Source organism: Serinus canaria, chromosome 1 (genome assembly GCF_022539315.1).
Source record: "Serinus canaria isolate serCan28SL12 chromosome 1, serCan2020, whole genome shotgun sequence".
Classification (NCBI taxonomy): Eukaryota; Metazoa; Chordata; class Aves; order Passeriformes; family Fringillidae; genus Serinus; species Serinus canaria.
The window spans coordinates 112,911,125-112,931,391 of NC_066313.1; the positions used below are offsets into that span (position 1 = coordinate 112,911,125).

At 48.7% G+C, this 20,267-nt stretch overlaps 1 protein-coding gene across 3 annotated transcripts in view; it reads right to left on the reverse strand.

Annotated features, from left to right (window-relative positions):
• Positions 1-1,100: 1,100 nt before the first annotated feature.
• The window catches only part of LOC103815716 (runt-related transcription factor 1), an 89,682-nt gene continuing 70,515 nt past the window's right edge, over positions 1,101-20,267 (reverse strand). Inside the window, exon 5 of one of the 3 annotated variants that reach the window (XM_050978459.1) lies at positions 1,101-1,319. In XM_050978459.1, coding sequence (XP_050834416.1) covers positions 1,213-1,319 — 107 coding nt within the window. In that variant the 3' untranslated portion in view covers positions 1,101-1,212. Of the gene's footprint in view, positions 1,320-18,193; positions 18,592-18,617; positions 20,144-20,267 lie in introns of those variants that run through there. The other 2 variants (XM_050978420.1, XM_050978510.1) reach the window with 2 other exon arrangements.

Genomic DNA, 20,267 nt, shown 5'->3' on the forward strand with positions numbered 1-20,267 from the left:
AAATGTAAAAATTAAATAGAAAAAAGGCTAATTTTAAAGAGAAATTTCAATAGAAATGTAAAAATTAAATCCTTGAGTGTTGAGAAAAGCAAACTCCTCATTTCTGGTAGAGCTTGAACACCCTGCAAGGCACTGAAAGGTTTTATGGGGTGTAGAATCTGGTGCTGGATCCATTCCCTCCGTGGCAACTGCTCAAAGCTTTCGGGGAAACAAAATTAATTTATATTTAAATCATCTACACTCTGTTTGTAAAAAAGAAAACTGCCTAAGAGTCAGGGTTTATCTGATATTCCTGACTCTGGTGTGTTACCTGGGCTTTCTAAAGGGAGTTGGTTCAGGGAGGTTGGGAAATCGTGGCTGGATTTTCCAAAATTGCCACGGGAATCTGGGCAGCAGCACTTGGTCAAACCCCAGAGAAGTGGGTGCTGAGATCCCCCAGGGAGGCTGTAAAACCCCACAGCTGAGGCCAGCAGGAGATCAATCCCATCTCTGAAAATCCAGCTGCTACCCCAATGCCAAGAAAGAAAGGGAATGGAAAAAATCAAAAATAAAAATCCCTTCAGCTCGTCCACAGAGAATGAAAACATTTTATGAAGCCACAGCAGAGGACAAGGCTCAGTTTCTCTATTATTTAGCAATAAAATTGGGAAGGCTTTTTCCGAGTTGTTCTGTGCATGGCATGGTTCTGTTTTGGGAAAAGTTCTGCTACCCTGCTGGAGCCCTGGGTGCTGAGAATTCCAGAGTGTCTGTGCTGCCAGGCTCTGACCCCCAGAGACACTGCAGGGACCTGAGGGCCTGGAGAAGCTTCCAGAATGGAATGGCAGAGCTGGGATTGTGGGGGTGGAGTTTGGATAGAAGTGTGTGATATCCCAGGGTGGGAAACTCAGAGTTGGAGGGTTTAGAATGCAGTCAGAGAGAGAGAGCAAGGTGGGGGTGTCAGGGTGGAGGCTGCTCCTTCTCCTTCTCCTTCTCCTTCTCCTTCTCCTCTCCTTCTCCTTCTCCTTCTCCTTCTCCTTCTCCTTCTCCTTCTCCTTCTCCTTCTCCTTCTCCTTCTCCTTCTCCTTCTCCTTCTCCTTCTCCTTCTCCTTCTCCTTCCTTCTCCTTCTCCTCCTTCTCCATGGGTTTGGGTGGTTTTGTGCCATTGGATAAAAAAGTCCCCACTGAGGGCACGGCTGGTTGGGTGTTGGGTTAAAAGTGAAAATAATTGAGGTGTCATTCCTGAATTGGACAGTTCATCCTCCAAAGGCCTTGCAGAGAGAGCTGGGGCTCCATTTTTAGTGTGTTGCAGTGAAGTGCTGCAGAGCTCAGGGTTTGTGAGGCTGTGACAGAGACCAGAACTGATCAACAGCTGAGTCCAGCAAGAAATTCCCTCTCACACATTTCATCCCAAAACAGAAGATAAAACTCAGCACTACCCCTGCACTTACTCCTGGCATTTGGGAAAGAGCAGAAATGCCATTCTGCACCTTTGAGAAGAGCTGAGCTGATGCTGCTGGCCCTGGCAGCAGTAGAGCATTGCCTGGCAGCAGCTGCAGCGTGGCTCTCCCAGTGCAGGGACCAGGGCTGGCAGGGATCTCTGGGATCAGCCACAGGCTCCGGGGACACCAACCCCAGAGGGGAACCTGGAACTGCTGAGAGGAAATGGAGATTCTTCCTCCCTCACCCTCATTTCACCTCCTGGGTCCAGCCCCAGGGAGGAGTTTCTTCCCTTCCACACAATTTTAGTGTTTGCTTCAGTTAGGTCTATAAATAGGACAGATTTCAACAGAAATGTAAAAAAATGAAATAGAAATAGCTCTATAAATATGGCCAAATTTCAATAGAAATTCCAATAGAAATGTAAAAATGAAATAGAAATAGCTCTATAAATATGGCCAAATTTCAATAGAAATTCTAATAGAAATGTAAAAAATGAAATGGAAATAGCTCTATAAATAAGGCTAAATTTCAATAGACATTCAATAGACATTTCCATAGAAATTTCAATAGAAAGGTAAATAGAATGTTAAATAGGATATTAAACAGAAATGTAAAAGTTAAATCAAAATAGCTCTATAAATAAGGCCAAATTTCAACAGAAATTCCAATAGAAATGTAAAAATGAAATAGAAATACTCTATAAGTAAGGCCAAATTTCAATAGAAATTCCAATACAAATGTAAAAAATGAAATGGAAAAAGCTCTATAAATATGGCCAAATTTCAACAGAAATTCCAATAGAAATGTAAAATGAAATAGAAATAGCTCTATTAAAAGGCTAAATTTCCATAGAAATTTCAATAGAAAGGTAAATAGAATGTTAAATAGGATATTAAATAGAAATGTAAAAATGAAATCGAAATAGCTCTATAAATATGGCCAAATTTTAATAGAAATTCCAATAGAAATGTAAAATGAGATAGAAATAGCTTTATAAATATGGCTAAATTTTAATAAAAATTCCAATAGAAATGTAAAAAATGAAATAGAAATAGCTCTATAAATAAGGCCAAATTTCAATAGAAATGTAAAATGAAATAGAAATAGCTCTATTAAAAAGGCTGTATTTCAATAGATATTTCAATAGAAATTTCCATAGAAAGGTAAATGGAATGTTAAATAGATTATTTAAATAGAAATGTAAAAATGAAATAGAAATAGCTCTATAAATATGGCCAAATTTCAATAGAATTCTCAACAGAAATGGAAAAAATTAAATAGAAATAGTTCTATAAATAAGGCCAAATTTCAACAGAATTCTCAACAGAAATATAAAAATTAAATAGAAGTTGCTCTATCAATAAGGCTAAAAATGAAACACAAATAGCTTTATAAATATGGCCAAATTTCAATAGAAATTTCAAAAGAAATGTAAAAATTAAATAGAAATTGCTCTATAAATAAGGCCAAATTTCAACAGAAATTTCAATAAAAATGTAAAAATTAAGTAGAAATTGCTCTATAAATAAGGCCAAACTTCAACAGAAATTACAACAGAATATTAAATAGAAATGTAAAATGGACAGGGATCTTCCTCCTTTCCAAAATATAATTCCCTGTATCTCTAAATGCAACACCTAGACCACAAAAACAGAGAGAGAATTTGAAAATATGCTTTATTTACTGGACTAGTCTGCAGTATTTCCATCTGTTTCTAGTTTAGGGTCTGACACCTGCTGCTCTGCAAGAACACATCATCAGTTTATTTCATCAGAAGGTTCTGGAGAAGTTTCTAGATAGAAAATAAATGCAGGAGAGCCCCAACAACAACGGTGAAATGCAGTAAGATGTGGCCATAATTCCAGTCTCTAAAACCAGAATAAAGAAAAAGAGGAAGAAATCCACAAGGATCATCCAGTCCAGCACTCAGCTGAATGGCCTGGACAGGGATTTTCCTGCTTCCCAAAATATAATTCCCTGTATCACTAAATACAACACCTGAAACAAAGAGAGAATTTAAAAATATACTTTATTAACTGGACTAGTCTGCAGCATTTCCACCTTGCTGCCAATTTGGATTTGTTTTCTTTTTGTCAAGTTCTCTGCTAGAAAATGGAATTAATTTCTTTAGAAGGCTCTGGTGAGGTTTCTGTATAGAAAATAAATGCAGGAAAAACCCCAACATCAATGGAGCCAAATGTGGCCATCATTCCACTCTACAAGCCCAGAGTAAAGGAGAAGATGGAGCTGATTTTGGTTTTTTTAAAGGTTTTTTTTTCCCAGAACAGGCTCGACCGAGCCGGTGTGGGGCTGTGCCATGGGCTGGCAGAGCAGGAGGACACTTGTGTCACTCCCTGTGCTCATGAACCACATCCTGGTTAACCACAGCCCCCAGAAGCACAAACCTGGGTCACTGCTGCTCCCCAACAATTCCACCTGCCTTTAATTCCCTGCTCCTTCTGTCCCCTTCCCATCCAGCCTCATTAAGTGGTTTTAATGCTTCTGAATTATTCATTGTTTGTGGGGTCGGTTAACGAGGGTTGGGTTGGAGGGATTGGGAGTTCAATGTGGGGTTTGTGGGTGTTCCTGGTTTGGGATGACAGCAGGGCCATAAACATCTCCTGGGTTTTATGGGGTATGATACAGATTTTAATTCCAACAGCACTTGTGTGATACACCCAGGGTGTCTGCACAGACAGGCTGCCCAAAACTGAGTCAGGCACAGAGCACCTGGCCTCGCTGGTGACTGGAAAAAGGGACCAAAAACCCCCAAAAGCCATCCTGAAACTCCAGCCTTGTTTGGGTGCCTCCAAAAGTCACACTGAAAGCGTCACAGCAGCGACAGCAAACCAGCACCGTGAGCTAACATCAAAATCTGAGAGTGTCTGGGTTCAGCATTCCCATAAATTGATAGAAAACCACCCAGAAATCAGCTCAGGGCCGTGAGGATGGAAGCCAATCGTTCTGGGATCATCCTGGGACACTTTGATGAGGATGAAAGGGGTTTTGGGGTGCAAGAGCCACTTCAGACCCCGTTTGTCTCTAGAACTATCCCTGGTGGCTCCTGATCCAGGCACCTGATGAGCACAAGGATGGAATTCTCCAGAGGTGGGACAGGGTTTGCCTTTGGAAACCCTTCCCACAGACCCTTCCCAAGGTCTCAAAGGTGTGAGGGCACAGCCCAGGATTCACTGCTCCCATCAGCTCTTCCCTCCTGACCAGGGCAGGAAAAACCTCTTGGGAATGTTTGTGAGGTGTGAGGTCAGAGCCCTTCCAGAAAAAGCAGTGGGAACAGGAGCAGTCCTGGCTGGAACACAAGGCTGAGGTTGGAAATGTCACCTGGACACTCTCTTGGGGGGGTTGGTAGAGACTGGACTTCAAAAGTGCCTTCAAGTGTCACGGATTTGGCAGCTGAAGTCACAGAATCCCAGGATCCCTGGGGCTGGCAGAGCCCTCCCAGCCCAGGCAGTGCCAGCTGTGCCCCATGGCCACCCTGTGCCCAGCCCAGAGCACTCAGTGCCACCTCCAGGGGACACCTGCAGGGATGGGCACTGCAGCACCTCAGATGGATTCTGAGCTGTCCCCACATTTATAGGGTTGCTCAGGAGGTCCCTCGAGACTGGGCAAAACTGAGAGAACTTCAGAGGAGAAGAAAGCACAAAGCTCAAGAGGGAACGGCCTCAGGCTGGGCCAGGGCAGGCTCAGCTTGGCCAGCAGCAGGAATTCCCCCATGGAAAGGGGACTCAGGCCTTGGCAGGGGCTGCCCAGGGAGCTCTGCAGTGCCCATCCCTGCAGGTGTCCCCTGGAGGTGGCACTGAGTGCTCTGGGCTGGGCACAGGGTGGCCATGGGGCACAGCTGGCACTGCCTGGGCTGGGAGGGCTTTGCCAGCCCCAGGGATTCCATGGAAAGGGAAGGAGACATTTCCCAGAACTCACAGAGTCACTGGGCTGGAAGAGACCTTCAAGATCATCAAGTCCAACCCATACCCTCACAACTAAACCCTGGCACCCAGTGCCACCTCCAGGCTTTGTCAGACTCACCCATCTCAAGAGAGGGAAACCATCCCTGGGTGTTTGTGCCAGGCTCTTGTGCCCAGGGTGGTCTCCAGCATCCACCTCCCCCAGGCCTGGCCAGCAGGAGCTGCAGGTGGATGTGGCCAGGAGCATGGATCACCCCAGCTGGGCATCTGGAGGTGCCCAAGGAGCACCTGGAGGTGGCACTGAGTGCTCTGGGCTGGGCACAAGGTGGCCATGGGGCACAGCTGGCACTGCCTGGGCTGGGAGGGCTCTGCCAGCCTCAGGGATTTGGGGATTCTCTGATATTGTCCCTTCAGCCCAGGCTGTTCCATGATTCCATGACCAACCATCCAAGATCAAAGCCTCTGCCTGTACCCTGGAAATCCAGGAATTTGGAGCCCCATTCCAGGTCCATCCCCCTCCAGCAGGATCCCAGTGGTCTCCAGGACCTCCCTGCAGAGCTCTAGAGGGAGCAAGAGGCTCATGAGCTGCTGCCCTGGGAATGTCTGGGAGGAACCACGGGGGAGGACACCAATCCTGGGTGACACCAGTGTCACATGAAGCTCCTGTGTCCTGCCTGAGTCATCCCTGAGTGCTGTCACCATCAGCTGGGGCTGCGGGGGGAGGGACACTTCCAACAAAAGTGGCTGCATGGGCAGAGGGAAAAGGGAGTGAGAAGTGTTGGGAAAAGAGACAGAATCTCTAATTAATCTCTAATTAATCTCTAATTAATCTCTAACCTGCAGAGATACTGCAGATTAGTCCAGTAAATAAAATCTATTTTTAAATTCTCTCTCAGTTTTAGTGGTCTGGGTGTTGCATTTAGTGGTACAGGGAATTATATTTTGGAAAGGAGGAAGATCCTGTCCAGGTCCTAGATCCCTCTCCTTGGACCTCTCTATTTTTAATTTTTATTTGCTTCATTGTGATCCTTTGAAAAAGCCACTGAATCCATGGAGAAAGGGTCATCCCAGTGGGAACAGAAAAAAATGGAGTGAAACTTTTAGAAATTTGGCTGTGGAGGAGGGAGAAAAAAGGCAAAGAGATGAGGTTGGTGCCATCACTGCCTTTTACTTTTGGGCTTTGTTCTGATAAACCTTTGTGCCATTGCATTTGGTTTGGTTGTTTTTTCTTTTTCTTTTTAAAAAATCATTACAGTGAATTATTAAAGAAAAGGAAGAGGGAAAAAAAAAGAAGGAAAGCAGCCAAGAGTGTCTGTGCTGACAAGGACAGAAGACATAGGTGGAAAACTATGAAATGTCAGGCCCAAATGCAGCTCAAATGACATTACAGACATTTCTGTTCTATTAAGGAGAGAATTCCAGGTTCTGGGAAGAAACAGGATGATTTTATTTCGGAGGTTTTTTATCCATTTTCTGCCTTTTAACCCCTTTGTACCAGTATTAAACCACACTAAATGATCATTTCCCCCCTTTTTTCTGGCTCCTCCCAGCACCTCCCTGGCTCTGTGCCAAGCCAGGAGCTCTCCTGCACTGAAGCATCTCCAGGATGCCATCCACATATTCCACAAATGTCACCTCCCAGACTCTGGGGCTGATTTTTTGCTGGTTCTTATCTCTGAGCCCTCCAAATGGGATCAATCATTTGAGAAGGGCTGAAATCACTTGAATTTACAGCTGCTCATCCTGGGAGTGAAAGGTTTTTTTTTTGGTTTTTTTTTTTTTTGCAGGTGTTCAAAGCCTGCATCAAGCAAAATTCTGTGCTCAGGTGGTGGCTTTTTTTCTCCAGCCACCAGTGATGGTTTGGCACAGAATAAAACTTGGCCTCTGATGTTTGATCTGGTGCTGTTTCATCAGAAAGAAAAAAAAAAAAACCAAAACCAAACCCAACAAAACTGCAGCTGGAGCAAGAGGCACCAAAAAAACCCCCCATGATTTGTTTACCAGCAGCACCACAGATGCCACTGGATTTAAATATGAACTAAAGCTGTTATTCACCTCAGCTCCAGAGGATTTGTCAATGTGTCAATTGTCACCACCACAGACCAACGGTCCAAACACCCAAATGAGGATGGTGGCCCCAAAAAAAGCACCAGGGAGAACTTGGAGCTTTTTCCAGGGCCTGAAGGAGCTCCAAAACAGCTGGAGAGGGACTTGGGCCAAGGGATGGAGGGGCAGGAATGGTTTAGGATGGAGGAGGGCAGGGCTGGATGGGATTTGGGGAAGGAATCCCTCCCTGTGAGAGTGAAGCACTGAAAGTTGTGGCTGTCCCATCCCTGGCAGTGTCCCAGGCCAGCTTGGAGCACCCTGGGACAGTGGCAGGTGTCCCTGCCCATGGCACTGGGTGGCTCTGCAGGTCCTTCCCAACCCAAAGCATTCCAGGATTCCAAGAGAAGTGAAGCAGTCACAGGGGAATGGAGCTGGTTTTGTATTTTATGGGTTTTTTTTTCAGGTTTCAGCACGTGCCAAACTGGGAATTTGGGAATTACACCTCCTTCCCTCCTGCCAAAGCAGGATAAACCTGACCTTGGGAACATTTCAGTGGCAGATGGGACAGTGGCAGATGTCCCTGCCCATGGCACTGGGTGGCTCTGAAGGTCCTTCCCAACCCAAAGCATTCCAGGATTCCAAGAGAAGTGAAGCAGTCACAGGGGAATGGAGCTGGTTTTGTATTTTATGGGGTTTTTTTCAGCATGTGCCAAACTGGGAATTTGGGAATTACACCTCCTTCCCTCGTGCCAAAGCAGGATAAACCTGACCTTGGGAGCATTTCTCACTCCAGGAAGTTCTCTCTGTGTTTACACAGCAGCTCCTTCCCCAGATGAAATCTCCAGCACTCCAAATCAATAAATGTTTTGTTCTGGGTTTCTACAGGGCCCAAAGGGGTCCTGCTGCAAACTGGAACCCCCAGGAATATTGGAATTGGTTTTTTTTTCACAGTAAAGGTGGAAAAGCAGCTCATTCCTGCAGGAACATGGCTGGTCCTGGCTTTTCCCTTTTCCTTTCCTCCCCAGCTCCCAAATCCTGATTTTTTTAAACAATATTTTTGAGAAAGTAGCTCATGCCTGCATGGACATGGCTTTTCCATTTCCTTTCCTCCACAGCTCCAAAATCCTGATTTTTTTATTGCAAGAGGGCTGGAAAAGCAGCTCATCCCTGCAGGGACAAGGCTGGTCCTGGCTTTTCCCTTTTCCTTTCCTCCCCAGCTCCCAAATCCTGATTTTTTTCCACAACAAAGCTGGAAAAGCAGGGACAAGGCTGGTGCTGGATTTCCCCCTTCCATTTCCTCCCCAGCTCCCAAATCCTGATTTATTTTCCACAATAAATGTGGAAAAGCAGCTCATTCCTACAGGGACAAGGCTGGTCCTGGATTTCCCCCTTCCTTTTCCTCCCAGCTCCCAAATCCTGATTTTTTCCCACAATAAATGTGGAAAAGCAGGGACATGGCTGGTCCTGGATTTTCCTCTTCCTTTTCCTCCCCAGCTCCCAAATCCTGATTTTTCTCCCCAATATTTGTGGGAAAGCAGCCCATTCCTGCAGGGACATGGCTGATCCTGACTTTCCCCCTTCCCTTTCCTCTCCAGCTCCCTGCAGCACCCCAGACATGCCCTCCACACTCTTTTCCTCCCTTTCTCCACATTTTTCTCCTGGCTAAAAATTCCAGTTCTGGCCTGGAAAGCAGCAGAGCTGCTGTGGCATTCCCAGAAGGTTTTGGGGTGGAATCCTTTCAGTTCTTTGGGTGAAATCAAAACTGCAGTGCTCAGCCAAGAAGGCACCGATCATTCTGGCACTTTTAACCTCAGGCAAGGCAGGAATTGCATTGAGCAACCCAAATGACATCCTGAAATCAAGTGACAGAGACATTGCCAGGCTCAGCAGGCACCCAGATTGAGCCTGACTTTATCTGGGTGATCAGGGAAGTCCCTCTTGGGGAGATTTCCCCTGATCATTTGCTTCTTTCAGAAGTCAAAAATATCATCCTGAGCTGCAGACATGAAATATTGACCCGGGCAGATGTGGGAGCTGCTGCTGCTCTCAGTGTTATTCACCCTTTGTTTGTCATTTCCATCGCTTGTTTGGTATTTTCCCGTTGTTTGTTGTCATTTTTAATTGTTTGTTCTATTTCCATTTGTTTATTTCCACGATTTTCTGGCTGTTCCAATCAAGGTAAGCCAGGCTCTGAGTTTTGCTGCTACCTGGGATTTCGATTCCTTGGAGGAGAGGTGAAAAGATTCCCAAAAAATGTTTGGGAGGAGTCTCAGGGAGATGCAGACTCCATGGAAAGAGAAGAATCAGCATGGGCAGGAGGCTGGGGCTGCTCCCTGGGATGCCTGAATCAAGGGATGAAAAGACTCTGGGGGATCCTCAGAGGAGTTCTAGGTGGATCTCAGGATACCCAAAAAAGCACAAATATCTTGGGCAGCTCCCCTGGAGGAGTCTGGGGCTGCCCCCTGGAATTCTAAAATCTAAAAAGGTTCTAAAATCGCTTTTCCCCTCTTTTCTTGTGCTCCAGTGGCACCAACATTCCCATCAGGGAAGGGATGGGCTGAGCACCCAGCACCCAAAAGGTGCCAGTGCCAATTTCCAACCCCATTTCTGAAAGGATGGGCTGAGCACCCAGCACCCAAAAGGTGCCAGTGCCAATTTCCAACCCCATTTCTGCCCCAGTGCTGCTGTTTGTCCCTCCCTGGAGCAGGCAGCACCTGCAGCATCTCACCTGGTGCCCTCAGAAACTCCCCTGGCACAAGAGGCTGGGAAACCTTGCAAGGGTGGCACTGAGCTCACCCCAACAGCCACAGTTTTCCTGTCTGTGGGGTTTTTTGGGGGGTGAGAGATGTTTACACTCAAATTGGCCAATTGGTGAGCAGCCAGTTTCACTTCTGTGCTGCTGAGGGGTTTCACTTCCCCGGGCTCTGGGCTGGGCTGGTGGCACCATCCTCTGCTGGTCCCTGCCCTGCCAGCCTGGCATGCCTGGCAATGGGCAGCTGGTGGCACCTGATGGCACTTCTGTCCTGCAGCAGCTGGGATCTGATGGGAATTCCTTGGAGAAGTTGATGGATTTCATGCAAAACAGGAGTTTTACAACTGGATTCCTGCTCTCCCTCTCCCAGGCTGCTGCTTCTGCACCTCGGTGTGATCTCTCCTGTCAGGGTGCTCGAGCAGAGAGGCCACAACAGCTCAATTGGTGCTCAGAGTATGAAAATGTGAGGCTGATGAGTTGTGTGGGCAGGAAATGGTCGTGGCCATGGATCAGGAAGGAGCTGAAGGAGGAAAATACCTGAGAATCTGGGAGAGGTGGGAAATAAGAGGCCATAAAAAAGAGGAGGCCTCTGGAGGCAGAGTGTCCTGCAACAGAATCCCAGAATGGTTTGGGTTGGAGGAACCTTAAAAATCATCTCATGCCAGCCCTGCCATGGCAGGGACACCTCCCACTGTGCCAGGCTGCTCCAGCCCCAGTGTCCAACCAGGCCTTGGGCACTGCCAGGGATCCAGGGATGGAATTCCATCCCAGCCCTGCCCACCCTGCCAGGGAACAATTCCTCATTGCCAAGATCCCAGCCAGCCCTGCCCTCTGGCACTGGGAGCCATTCCCTGGCTGCTGTCCCTGCATCCCCTGGGAATTGTCTCTCTCCAGCTTTCCTGGGGCTCCTCCAGGCCCTGCAAGGCCACCCTGAGCTCAGCCCAAAGCTTCTCCTGTGCAGGTGAGCAATGCCAGCTGTGCCAGCCTTTCCTGCCAGCAGAGCTGCTCCAGCCCTCTGCCCATCCTGGAGCCTCCTCTGGGCTCTCTGCAGCTCCTCCAGCTCCTCCAGGGCTGGGCCAGGGCTGGGGCAGCTCTGCAGGTGGGAAATCACCTGAGGGGCTCAGGGACACAAAAGCCACCCAAGGGTGACACCCAGGAGCTGACACAGCCACGAGTCACCTGTGGCAACCCCAAACACCAACCCCAGGAATGCCCTGGGTGCTGGTGGCCAGTTCCAGAGTGGGTTTCCAGCTCTGGGAGGAATTTGGCTGCCAGGAGCCTCGTTTGTGTCTCAGCACCCTGAGCTCCCGTGCAAATCCCGGCTCTGGGGCTTTGTGGTGGCTCCTGGGGATGTGTCTGTGCACCAGTGACACCAACCTCTGCTGAATGGGCTTTTTTTATCCTCAAAAATAACCCCAGAGACCCTCTGGAGCTGGATTTTGGGGGTGGGATGCTGCCTGAGACTGCAAGCCTGCAGATCAGGTTTCCAAAATGGATTAAAGCATGAAATCCACGGAGCTGGGAGGGGGGAAGGAAGGAAGAACATGGATGGAAAAGCCAAACACCTCCAAGTGGAGCTGCTGCAGGAACCAGCATAAAATCCTGCTGAATTTGGGTGGGGACAATGATTACAGCCCAGCAGGAATGAAGGGCTTGGGGAGCCTGGCTCCTGCACAAGGGGCAGCACAGGTGTAGCCCTTAGAAAAAATCATTGATATGAAAATATCTGAAGGCTTGAATGAGAGATACTCAATTTCCACAAATTGAATGAGAGATACTCGATTTCCACAAATTGAATGAGAGATACTTGATTTCCATGGTTGAACACACATTTGGAGAGAGTGGATTTTTTGGAGTTATTTTTTTCCTCCAAAAATGGCTCTCATGGAAATTTCTGATGCTTGTGTGCATGGGCTCCCCAAAACCTGAATTTTTGCTTCCATGCTGTAAACTAAATATCAGGGAATTTTGGGGTTTCTTCCTCGAAATAGTTTTTGTGTTAAATGAAGTGCTGACCTGGGGCAGAGCTTGGGCTGCCTGTGGAGTGCTCAGAAATGAGCTGACCTCCACAAAGTGCATCCCACAAACTGTCCTGAGTGCTGTGTCACTGCTGAGGAGGCCAGGGAAAGGGAAAAACAGGAAGAGCAGGTGGAAAGGACAGTTCAGGATGAAACGGCTCCACTGCAAAGCTTCTCCCCCCCCTCACTGAAAATGCCTTGGGATCCTTAAGCCTAATGATAGTCCTGAGCCCAGCTTTAATTTCAGACCATTCATCAGCTTTTTGAGGTAGAAATTATCCCCCAGACTTTATAGGGATGACAGAGGCATGCAGAGGTTAAGGCCCAGGTTCATGAGCAGATTTGTCCCTCTGAAGTGGGATTAAATCCCAAATGAGAGCTCTCAGCTCTCCCCTTCCCCCAGCCCAGGGGGATTCCTGGGGAAACCCCTGGAAAACACCCCCAGGCCTCAGCCCAGGCTCTCAGAGGGGGCAGCTGGCCATGACCTGGAATGGAGAGAGACAATTCCAGGGGATGCAGGGACAGCACACAGGGAATGGCTCCCAACTGAGAGCAGGAAGGCTTCTATTGGAAATTAGGAAGGAATTGTTCCCTGGGATGGCAATGAGGGGCTGGGATGGAATTCCCAGAGCAGCTGGGGCTGTCCCTGGATCCCTGGCAGTGCCCAAGGCCAGGTTGAACACTGGGGCTGGAGCACCTGGCACAGTGCAGGGTGTCCCTGTCTGGAACAAGATGACCCCTAAGGTCCCTCCCAGCCCAACCCATCCCATGATCCATGACAATATTCCCATTTTTCACCCTGGCAGGACCCTGGCCATGTCATTAAGCCCAGCCCTTCCCCAGGGCAGGCTGACCAAGGTGGGATCCTTGGCTCTCCCTCCCTGCACTCCTCATTCCCAGCTGCCCCCCAGCTGAAAGATGCCCTGGATTTCTCCTCTTTGTGTTGTCCAGCTGCAGCCCCAGCCCAGCTTTGCTGAGCTTCCTCACCCAGCCCAGCTTGTCAGGATTGCCTTGAGAGTCAGGTTTTGTTAATTGTTCTGCATTGACCAGGTTCCCTCTCAAATCAGATTGCTCTGCCAAGCAAACCCAGGGATGCTCAGAGTGCTCTGTGCTCCCATCCTGGGTTTTATTCCAAAGGTCTGACTGGAAATTCAGATTTCATTCCCGGTTTTCCATGGCTGCTCTGTGCCCTGCCAGCCTGGCAGTGCCAAGGCCAGGTTGGACACTGGGGCTGGAGCAGCCTGGCACAGTGGGAGGTGTCCCTGCCATGGCAGGGGTGGCACTGGGTGATCCTTAAAATCCCTCCCAACCCAAACCAGTCTGGGATTCTCTGGCTGCTTTTCTCTTTGAACCTGTGATTTCTCCTCCCCTCAAAGCCCTTTTCTCATCCTGTGCCCAATCCTCACACCAGGCAAACCTGGTGCCATGGCCGCTGTGGTTTTGGCACCTCCCACTCATGGCCTGGTGCATTGTCCTGTGAACTTGGAAAAATCCCTTGGAGAGCTGGATTTTGCCTCAGTCCCTCTCCCTTTTGCAGGGACAGCAGCCAGGGAATGGCTCCCAGTGCCAGAGGGCAGGGCTGGGTGGGATCTTGGCAATGAGGAATTGTTCCCTGGCAGGGTGGGCAGGGCTGGGATGGAATTCCATCCCTGGATCCCTGGCAGTGCCCAAGGCCAGGCTGGATGTTATTCTGAACAACCTGGGATAGGGAAAATTCTCCCTGCCCATGACAGAGGGGTTGGAATGAGATGATCATTATGGTCCCTTCCTTCCCACCCCATTCCATGGTTCCATGGCAGGAGCTGGGAACGAACCCTGGGCAGGGCTGCAGGCAGAGGCTGCAGCTGCAGGGAGCAGGGAAGGTGTGGATTCTCTGGAAGAGCAATAACGCCCTGTCTGAACAGGAAAGGCAAAGAACCCTTCCACCACCACCAGGGCTGCTCCTGCAGTGAGGAGTTCCCAGAATCACAGAATTCCCAGAGTCACAGAATCACAGAATTTCTAGAATTCCCAGAATTCCCAGAATCCCTGGGTTGGAAGAGACCACCAAGCCCATGGAGTCCAGCCCAGCCCCAGCAGCCCAACTGAGCCCTGGCACCCAGTGCCACCTCCAGGCTTTGTTAAACACCCCCAGGGATGGGCACTCCACCACCTCCAGGGCATCCAGGCCAGAACTTTCTCCCCCTTGCTGGAAAAACCTTTTCCCTGCTCTCCAGCCTGGATTTCCCTGGGTGCAGCTCCAGGCTGTGAGCTCTGGTTGTGTCAGTGCTGCTGCAGACAGAGCCCAGCCCCAGCTGAGCACAGGCACCTTTCAGGAGCTGGCAGAGGGATGGGGGCACCCCTGAATTGCACCTGAAGCAGATCAATCCCAACCTGAGCATTCCCCCAGGAGCTCTCTGAGCCCAGCAGCTGCCCTGGGGCTGTTTCCTCAGAGCTGATTTGCTTGGAGCAAGGAGTCTCTGTGCTGTCATCCCACTAATGCAGCTCCCATCGATCCCAGAGCTCGGAAGAGCCCCGGGGTCACTGATGGATATCTGGGAGGGGGATAACGCTGCCATTACTAACCTGGAAGCTGCCAACTTCCAGCCCTGTGGCCTTGGAGGTGAGCAGGGCTTTGTGCACTAAGTCCAGCCTGTGGAAAATCTTGTGGTGCTGCCAAAGCTTTTCCTTCAGTTCCTCCCTAAATTTCAGGGAACTGATGTGGACACACAGCTCCAAGCACCGCCTTGCTGGAGAGCTCTGATGGCACTGAGCCCTCCAGGCAGCTCCTTCCTTCTCCAGAACCTCCTCCCCACACACCTTCAGTGGGAAAAGGCAACAGGAATTTAGGAATTTAGGATCCTCCCTTTTATCCTTTCCTGAGCCCCAGACCTGCCCTGGTGCTAAAGGCTTGCACAGAATTCCCACCCTGTGCCCAGAGGCTGCAGCTCTCCAAGGGGACTCCCAGAAATATCATCCAGAGATGAATGGAATAATGATTTGGAGAGGCTGGGAAAACTCTGTGGACAAAAATATGGTGGGAAAAAACATTGGGGGAGCAGGATGGGGGCAAAAAAGATGGAGACATAGTGTTAAGATAATAATAAAAAAAAAAATTAAAGTCTATTTTTATTTTTTTTCCTGCTGCTAAAGGGTTTTTGGAAGGGAACAGAGACTGATTCAGCCAGATGAGGGTTTATGCACATGACTGTGCTGGAAAAGACTCTCCTGACAGAGACTGAGAGCCACTGATTTGCAGCATCCTCACTCCTGCTCAAGTTCTCTGGCCAGCCCTAAGCCTGATTTATCTCCCAGCAGGATTTTATTTTGGTGACAAAATATCTGCTCTAATTGGAGCTGGGAGATGGGGACACACACAGCCACAAAAATCAGTATATTTTGACCACAACTCCAGGAGTTCTGAAGGGTGGCACCAAAAAAACCCCCAGCAAAATAAAAAACCAATTTGAAAACAAATATAAAACCAACAAGAGAAAAGCTGCAGGGCAAACAGATCTCTCGAAACTATGTAACCTTTTCATCTCGAGAGGTACTTTGTTTTCCCTAAACAACATTCTGGGAAGCCCTTTTATCAAGGGGGAAAAAAAAAATTTGGGAAAACGCTCCGAGCGTGGCGTCTGCCTCATCCTCGCCGCTGCAAAAATGTGCAAGTGGAGCTGAGCAGAACCAAAAAATAGATTTATTGTTATTGGACTGAGGGCAGTGGTTCAGCACTTGGCATGGCCCCTGTTTACAGCAGGAATGCTCCCGGAGACAGGAAGTTCTCCGAGCCCTCTGCCGTTGTTTTTCTCCTGTTGACGCGCTCCGAGCGGGAGTTTACTCGCCCCGATGAAATTTTTAGTAACGAGGCAGAGAGGGGTTTTTGGGAGCTGGCAGAGCCATTGGAGGCATGCTCAGCCTCGTCCCCTGGGGTGGATTTTGGGAGTCCAAGCCCTGTGAGGAGCAGCATCATCCATGGGTTCATTTCCAGTAGCGGATTCCCAGGTCTGGCTGCTCGGAGCGAGGGAGCTCCTTGGGCACTGGGAAAAGCTTCTCCTCTCCTTTCCTCCTGGCACTGAGGTTTCCATCCCTTTGGTGGGCTGAGTTTGCTGCTCAGCCTCATCCTAGAAAATGTTTTTTGGGAGTCCAACCCCTGTGAGGAGCAGCACCATCCATAGGGTTAATTCCTCAATCAGGGATTTATAAATCCGGCTGCTCGAAACAAGCCCAAGGCACCCTGGGCACTGGGAAAGGATTTTCCTCTCTTCTCCTGCCACCACATCCCTGCTGAGTTTTTTATCCCCTTAGAGGGCTTGGTTTGCTGCTCAGCCTCATCCCTCAGGATGGCTTTTGGGAGTCCAACCCCTGTGAGGTGCAGCATCATCCATGGGGTTAATTCCTCAATCAGGGATTCCTAAATCCGGCTGCTCGGAGTGAGAGTGCCCAAGGAACCCTGGGCACCGGGAGAGGCTTTTCCTCTCCCTTCTCCAGCCATCACATCCCTGCCAAGGGCCAGCCTGGATGGTTTTTGGGAGTCCAGCCCCTGTGAGGAGCAGCACCATCCACGGGTTAATTCCACAGCTGGAGATGTGCACAACCCAAGCTGCTCAGAGCAAGCCCAAGGCAGCTCGGGCACTGGGAAAGGCTTTTCCTCTCCTTCCCTCCTTCCATTGCTTCCCTGCCAAGGTTTCCATCCCCTTGCAGGGCTGGGTTTGCTGCTCAGCCTCACTGGGATCGCACGGAAATCTTGGCTCAAATTAATGATGCAACCAAGCCACCCTAAATCACTTCCAAAGAAATGGATCACTCCTGGCCTCTGGTTTCCAGGGGGAAATTCACCACTCAGAACAGAGTGGAGGGAGAAGAGTCCTTGGAGAAGAGTCATGGAAGCACAAAGAGCCTCTCACACATGCCCAGGGCACTGCCCCTTCCTTTCACTGAGTCACGAAATCATGGAATGGTTTGGGATTGGAAGGGACAATAAAGATCACCCAGTCCCCTGGGCAGGGACACCTCCCACTGTGCCAGGCTGCTCCAACCTGGCCTTGGGCACTGCCAGGGATCCAGGGGCAGCCACAGCTGCTCTGGGAATTCCATCCCAGCTCCTCCCCACCCTCAAGGGGAAGAATTTCTTCCCAATATCCAAAGAAAATTCCAATTCCCATTCCCTTCCACTGGCTGTAGCATCCTTCAAATGCCACATCCTTATCGAGCCAAACTCCAAATAAATATTTGATTTTAAACTCTATCAATTGACCCTTTTTTTCCCTGTTGATTGCTGATAGATTTCTCCTATTTTCATCCCATCTGGCAAACTCTGCTTGTTGTGACTCCAGGGTCTGATCCCACGTCCCCTGCAGCATTCCAAAGGCTTGGATCAGAACCTGGACGCCTGCTTAATGCTGGTTTTACGACCCTGCTGAAGGGCAGCATCCTCTGTTTTGCACATACTTTTATAATTTTGAGTGCATTTCAGTCAGAAAAATAAAATCCATTTCAACCAAGTGCTCAAATAACACAGCCTGCACAGAAGGAGCAAAATTCTGGCTTGGGAAGACCAATAAAAATAATTGGATTTGGAATCCTGGCCAGTCATTTTTGGAGTTTGAGTATTTTTGAGATTTTTGTCTTAGAGTGAATTATTTTTTTTTCCCCCTGGGAATGATATCCAGAGGGAAGAGGCTTGAGGGCAGAAATTGTGCTTGGTAAAATCTCCCGTGTTCTACAAAGCTACACCTGCTTTGGCTCTGTGGAAGTTGAAAAATACCACAAAATTTTCTCCAATTCCTCTAATCCTGGGGAAATATCCGCATGGATTTGATTTTCCATCCTTTCCAAGGCGCAGTTTTTAAAACTCTCCTGGAGCTGCAACTCTCAGGTTTAGATTGAGATCTCCTGCAGCAAGCCAAGACACTTCTCCATTAGCTACTCTTAGGATAACCCATTAATAATCATTTTCATCTGGAAAACATGTTTATTTGTTGGGATTTTTTGGAATCTTAACATCCTCCAAAGAAGATAGGAACCGGGATTAATGATTCCATGAGGAAAATATGTCGTGTTCCCCAAGCCACAGAGCTTTCCCTCTCCAAAATAACTATTTATTTTTCATTTTAGCCAATGAACTTCTACAATGTCAGGCTTTTTGCATCAGATCCATTTCATCAGAGTGACCTAAACCGGTTCTTTATCCACTAAAAAAAACAGGGATACGTCACAGCAGGAGCAGTTGGAAGCTCGGAATGTTCGCGAACGGAGGGCGAAAAATTAAGAATAATTTTGTTTTAAGCAGGTAATCAGGCCAAGGGGGGAGGCTGAGATTGGCTGGAGATTTAAAAGGACATTTTTCTTCCCGAAATGACTCCCGAGCCAGACGGGCAGGTTTGCCCAGCAGCATTCTCCAACTGGGCTGAGGAATCGGAGCCTTGGATCCCGGCCAAATCCAATGGAAATCTCTCTGGTTGAGGAAGAAAAAGCCAAATTGCTTTTCTGCCACATCTCCGGGTTTTGGGTGACCTGTGACAGTCTCACTCCTATTTTGGGTGTGAAGAAAATCAAATGTTTTGGGTTTTTAGCTCTAAGCAAGGCTGAGCAGCACGGGGCAAACTCCGGATGTTGGGCACGGAACGAGGCTGAAACTTCGGCTGATATTTGGTGCCAAATATTGCTGAGGGGAAATCAGCCCCCAGATCAGGGGGATTCACTGTGACCCTCCCAAAACCAGGAGGAAAACATAGGAAACAATCTTTGATACAGACTGTCTTGCTGCATTCCACGGAAGAAATTGAAATTATTTATGAAGCGTGTCGAGAATGGGAATTTCCTCCTCGGAAGGGACAGAGCTGTGCCTGCTGAGGGATTTTAATGGGGATTCTGATGGTCACCACTCGAAACCATTCCTGATTCTCCTTCAGGGATTTAAAGGAAGGATTTTAAATCCCCTGAGGGATGCAGGGAGCCTCCACCGTGGCCTGAACCGAGGTGAACTCTCAGTCCCTGCTCGCACAACGCCCCTGGCACCGCATTATCACCGGTGGCACGGAGCTGATCCCAGCTCAAATATTCCACGGCAAACAAAGTCGGGGTTCATTTTCCTGCAGCCAAGTATCAAAGGCAGCAGTGCCCTTTGAAGCAGCCACCTTCTGCTGCAGGCTTTGTGCAAATGCCGCAGAACAGCAGCTCCCAAATCCCGCACAAAGGCAAACAATCCCCGCCTTTGGAAAACAATCCCCTGGCGGGGGAGTAAACAAAAGCATCCATTAGTCACCGCCCCAGAGATGGGCAGGTGAGGATGTTGAACCTGGGAGCCTGACTAAGAGCACGCAGCGTTCCCAAATCCCTCCACTTAAAGGATCCTCAGCACCTGGCTCTGGATAGCACACCTGGAGAGCCCGGGTTGGTGTGTGAGCGGCTAAAGGAGCAGGGACACGGCTCCCTATCCCCAAGAATCAGGGCCTGTTGTGTCCCAGCCACTGGATTTTGACCTTGAGGCTCCCCCAGTTGCCTGTTATGATTTCCAGCCTCATTACCATGGCCAGGAACTGAACTACAGGTTTGTTTTTATGAGCTTCTCCAGCACTCTGCCAGCTATTCATTTGAATCTTCTAAACAGTCAGCTCTGAATCATAATGCAAATTCCATTTACTGAAAAGGTGGTACCTTTAATATTCCAAATGACCACGTTTAATGACTGATACTTTTAGACATTACAGCATCTCTCATGTTTTCAGTAAATGGATATAATTTGCCCTGCATTACCCTATTATTATTCCTCGCTGGCATTACAAGGCGACGTTCTCAGCTGCGGGTGTTTTCCATTTGAAGACGGCCCAAACAACACAATTTGAGAGGCAGCTGCCTCTGTACCCTCAGCTAAAAACGCTGCAGGACCCAGAGGAAAACTGGATGGGGGTTTTATTCCTAAAATGTGTTTAGTGCTCCGTCAGGGCCGCGCTTCTGCGGCGTTGTGGCGCTGTTTGTGTTGGAAGGGTGTCCACGGGTGCTTCTCACTTCAAAGGAGAGGAAAGGCTGTTGTGTATAATCAGGAGAACTTCCTCGCTCTCCAGCCTGACACATCTCCCGTTTGGAAGAGAAGCCAGAAGTGGGTCAGCTTTGGGACTCTCCTGAAAATCA